The sequence below is a fragment of the Etheostoma spectabile genome, chromosome 2 (assembly GCF_008692095.1).
Source record: "Etheostoma spectabile isolate EspeVRDwgs_2016 chromosome 2, UIUC_Espe_1.0, whole genome shotgun sequence".
Lineage (NCBI taxonomy): Eukaryota > Metazoa > Chordata > Actinopteri > Perciformes > Percidae > Etheostoma > Etheostoma spectabile.
In genome coordinates, this window is record NC_045734.1 from 13282291 (window position 1) to 13286396 (window position 4106).

The following is a 4106-nucleotide window of genomic DNA, read 5'->3' on the forward strand; positions in this document are numbered from 1 at the left end:
GTGTGTGTGTGTGTGTGTGTGTGTGTGTGTGTGTGCATGTGTGGGCATCCGGTGCAGACAAATGATGATGGATGGTTTAAACTAAAGCCTAGACTGATTTGATTAACAGTTTAGGTGAGTACCATTTGAGGGAAAGAGAACAAGAGAGAGGCAATGAAAATAAATAATCTCTTCATAGCGACAGGATTCCAACAACTTCCCATTCTGAACAAACAAGTGGCTATGTGCATGAAAACAGACAGGTGTTCAAGCTTTTTCCTTTGTAGGGAACATGAGCGCACATGCTTAATTTAGGAGACATACTAGCCCGGAGGATGAGGTTTGTTAGGGAATGTGTGCATAGTGCTTTTGAGTATTTCTAGACTTGGGCAACTTCAGAGAACAGAAATAAATCTGTGCCAGCAGTGTCAGTCTGTGTAGTTGTTTTCAATTGCTTTTGTGTGTATGTGTGTTCTTCAGGTGTGCCAGTAAGGCTTGTGGGAGGAGAGAGCCCTAGGGAAGGCCGTGTGGAGCTCTATCTGGCTGGACAATGGGGGACTGTGTGTGATGACGGATGGACTGATCGTAACGCTGAGGTGGTGTGCCGACAGCTGGGATATAGGTATGTAAGTGGATGTGTGCTTGAGTAGCATCATTTATAGCCATGTTTTTTTGGGTGACATGATAAAACTAGAACAAGCCCAATAACTCATGGAGCATGAGCAACAAGAATGTTTTGCTTGCCATAAGGTCAGACGAAGCTGTTGGAAGTGGCTAATTCCACACAGCACTTACAGGTTCAAATGGGAGGAGGGAAGATTGCCTATGAAGTTTGGAGAGATAGGTGCATTTTACAGATGCAACTAATGGTTATTTTCATCATTAATTAACTATTGAAAAATCTCTTGATTAATTTTGTGGTTAACAAAATGTCCGAAAGAAGTGCAAAAATATTCAGTTTACTAGAATAGAAGGCTAAGACAACCTGACAATAATCACTTTTGAAAAAGTGGTACATTTTCGGCAATTTTGCTTAAAAACTGAAATTATGAAAAGTTCATTGATTTAGTTGACAATTTCTGCCAATCATTTCTTTTTCAGTCATGGTCAGGATGTTGGAATAGAGGTAACATATCGGAGAAAGCCTCAGTTTTGAGCTGTGGCATTGCAGTGTGATCACTCTATAAACTCACATAAGTGAATCCAGACTGTCTACTCTGTTTGCAAAATCAATCATTACTTCCTAGACTTGGCATCTGCGTGCTCCCACTCTGTCTTCCGTCTCTCTACCTCTCAACGCTTGTCTGTTTTCAGTTTGCACTTCATCGTGCACGTCTCAAGTTTCAAGCTAACCGACAATGGAAAAACTATGCTTTTAATCATTTAAGATTACTATATTTCATTAATCAATCTTTACAAATTTGTGCACTAAAGTTTTTCAAGTACTTCTTATGAGCCTCTGCTGTGCTGCCAGCTGTTTTTATTAGGGGTTTTTAGCTGTGCCCTTTTGCGGAGTAAAGATAAACATCCAATTAAGGAGCAGGCCAATTATGCATATGACACATTCACAGTGACAGATATGTTGAGGAGAAGCAAACTACCTCATCTCATCCTCTCTGTGTCCCATTATCCCTTCCCTCTGAGACACTCTCCCGTTTTCCAAAATAATGGCCATGGGATGGCAAGGGAAAACTGTACCGTGACAAACTGTCTTCATTTTCTCTCTCATCACTGCTCAGTAGAGACACTCATCCCTTAGCCACCCAATTTTCTGTGTCACATCCGGGTGTAGATAAAAGCCACATCTGGAGTGCATAAGCATGAGGGAGAGAGAGAGAGAGGGGGGAAACATGTTTGAGGAGCGTAAAAGCCATGTTAGGATCATCATTCTGTCTCACACAGGGTGTGGCGAATGATCATTCATTACATACATCACATAACATGTCATTTAGCTGACGCTTTTATCCAAAGTGACTTACAACTGCTCTATATATCAGAGGTCGCACACCTCTGGAGGAACTATGGGTTAAGTGTCTTGCTCAGGGACACATTGGTTGATGTATCACATTGGGAATTGAATCCAGATCTCCCACACCAAAGGCATGTAACATATCCACTGCGCCATCTCCACCATACATAGCAGGTCCCCAAGGGTTGCTCAGGGAGTGATAAAACAAAATATGCATATTCGTATACACACAGACACACAAACACACACACACATATACACTTTCACACAACCTTTATAAAAGAAAATCAACAGTATGACCCAGAGTCACCAAAAAAGGTATGCCATAATACTTAAAAATAATATGCATGGTACATGAGCAGTATATGAAATACTATGTCTGACAAAACAATTGGCGTTCCTTTTCAAGTTGAACATGTAGTATCCAAAGCAGATTTTGTCACATTTTTGACTGATGTTGTGTAACTGTGTGTTTCCAAAGAACCAAAGCAGGCTCGATGTCGGGCTTAGTTCCAAGTGACTTGGAAGTTCACCCTTTGCATGCTAAGTGCCGCTCAGGGAGCTATTGGAGACACAAGCACAATACTACATGTCTCAATAAGAGACATGAGAATCCCTTTGGATGAGCGGGGATAGAAGACCTGCCACCCGTCAAACCCCAGGGACGCAACATGAGTCCGTTCTCTATCAATCTTAATTAAAATCACAGTTACAGTCTATACAGGCACACATACGCAGCCACAACCTACATGCCTCTCTGTGTTAGTTGTTTGCTTATTAAAGTCAGAGGTGAGAAAGTAATAAAAATACTGTTATCAGATTGTAAAAGTGGTTTGACCTGATTTGCGTCACAGCCCAAGAATGTCAAACAATAACATCCATACTAACATGTCATCGCCATCTGTATGCTCATATACAGCCATGCAGACAAAAGGATATGGCACCCAAGCATTCAACTCTGGAATGCTTCTGTTTGTGATTGGTTAAAGGTCCCATGGCATCAGTGGCTAGTAATGGCGATAGGTGTAAACCTTATGGCTTTTAAACGAGCAAAGTGGCAGTTGCTCAAGGCCACACCCCCAGGTGGCTCTAGTGGCTGCAATTCTGCACCAAGGCTGAATTTTGGGAAATAGACTTCAGACCACTAAGGTCTATATAAAAGCATCCAAAGAGCACCATGTCATTGGACCTTTAAAGGATATTTCAAAAAGTACATAGAATTAGAAGAAGAAAAAAATAATAGCAGTGTTTGTATCACTAAATCAAAGAAGGTATATTTTCTACACTTCTACACATTCTACACTTTCAAAATCTCATCAGACTATTACAAAAAACATTTCAAATACTATTAAAATGAAGGAAGACCAAGCATTTGGAATATTTTACCTCCTACTATAACAGTAGATCATCCAATTCAACTGTCTCTTTTTAAAAAGCTTCTCAAGATTTACTTTTATTACTTCTTTTCTAAACTGATCTTTTGCTTTCATGCTGATGTTATTTCTGTTTTGTAAATTCAATTTTGTGGCTCTTGAATTTGTTGCTGTCAGGCCTTTTTGATAAATATGTACATGTATATATTTTTTTGGTGAGAATGACTTTGTTTTTTCTCCAGCCTCAATATGATCTACCTTTTTGGCAGTTTTTTTTCTTCTTATTTATTTATAAGGCAATCGCAAAGAAGTGTCTGTGTTCTGTGTCCATTCCACTACAGTGGGGTTGCAAAGGCCCGTGTGATGGCGTATTTCGGGGAGGGGACCGGGCCTATCCACGTTGACAATGTTAAGTGTGGCGGGGAGGAGCGTTTGTTAGCGGACTGCATCAAACAGACACTTGGCACTCACAACTGTCGCCATAGTGAGGACGCTGGGGTCATCTGTGACTATGGTGAATCACAAACCAGCTACAAAGAGGTCAAAGGTCGGTCAGGTCTGATTTTTATTTAAAAGAATAAGGAGCTTGTGTGATTTATTTGGAGCATCTGAGTGTGTATTGAGCATGTGTGAGACTATAGTGTGTTTAGCAAACATTTCCATTATGCCATATACACTGAAAAACTAATGAGAAACAAATGACTAAAGAAAACTCTGGAGGTACGGTTGTGAGAGGAAAGCAAGCAGGGATCCAGTGTGTGTGTGTGTGTGTGTGTGTGTGTGTG

At 40.6% G+C, this 4106-nt stretch overlaps 1 protein-coding gene across 2 annotated transcripts in view; it reads left to right on the forward strand.

Annotated features, from left to right (window-relative positions):
* The window catches only part of prss12 (serine protease 12), a 21599-nt gene that overhangs the window by 10329 nt on the left and 7164 nt on the right, over positions 1 to 4106 (forward strand). For both annotated transcript variants that reach the window (XR_004334353.1, XM_032531426.1), the window contains exons 8-9: positions 460 to 601; positions 3663 to 3868. Coding sequence is in view for 1 of the 2 variants with exons in the window: in XM_032531426.1 (XP_032387317.1) it covers positions 460 to 601; positions 3663 to 3868 (348 nt within the window). In the remaining variant the exon portion in view is untranslated. The remainder of the gene's footprint in view (positions 1 to 459; positions 602 to 3662; positions 3869 to 4106) is intronic.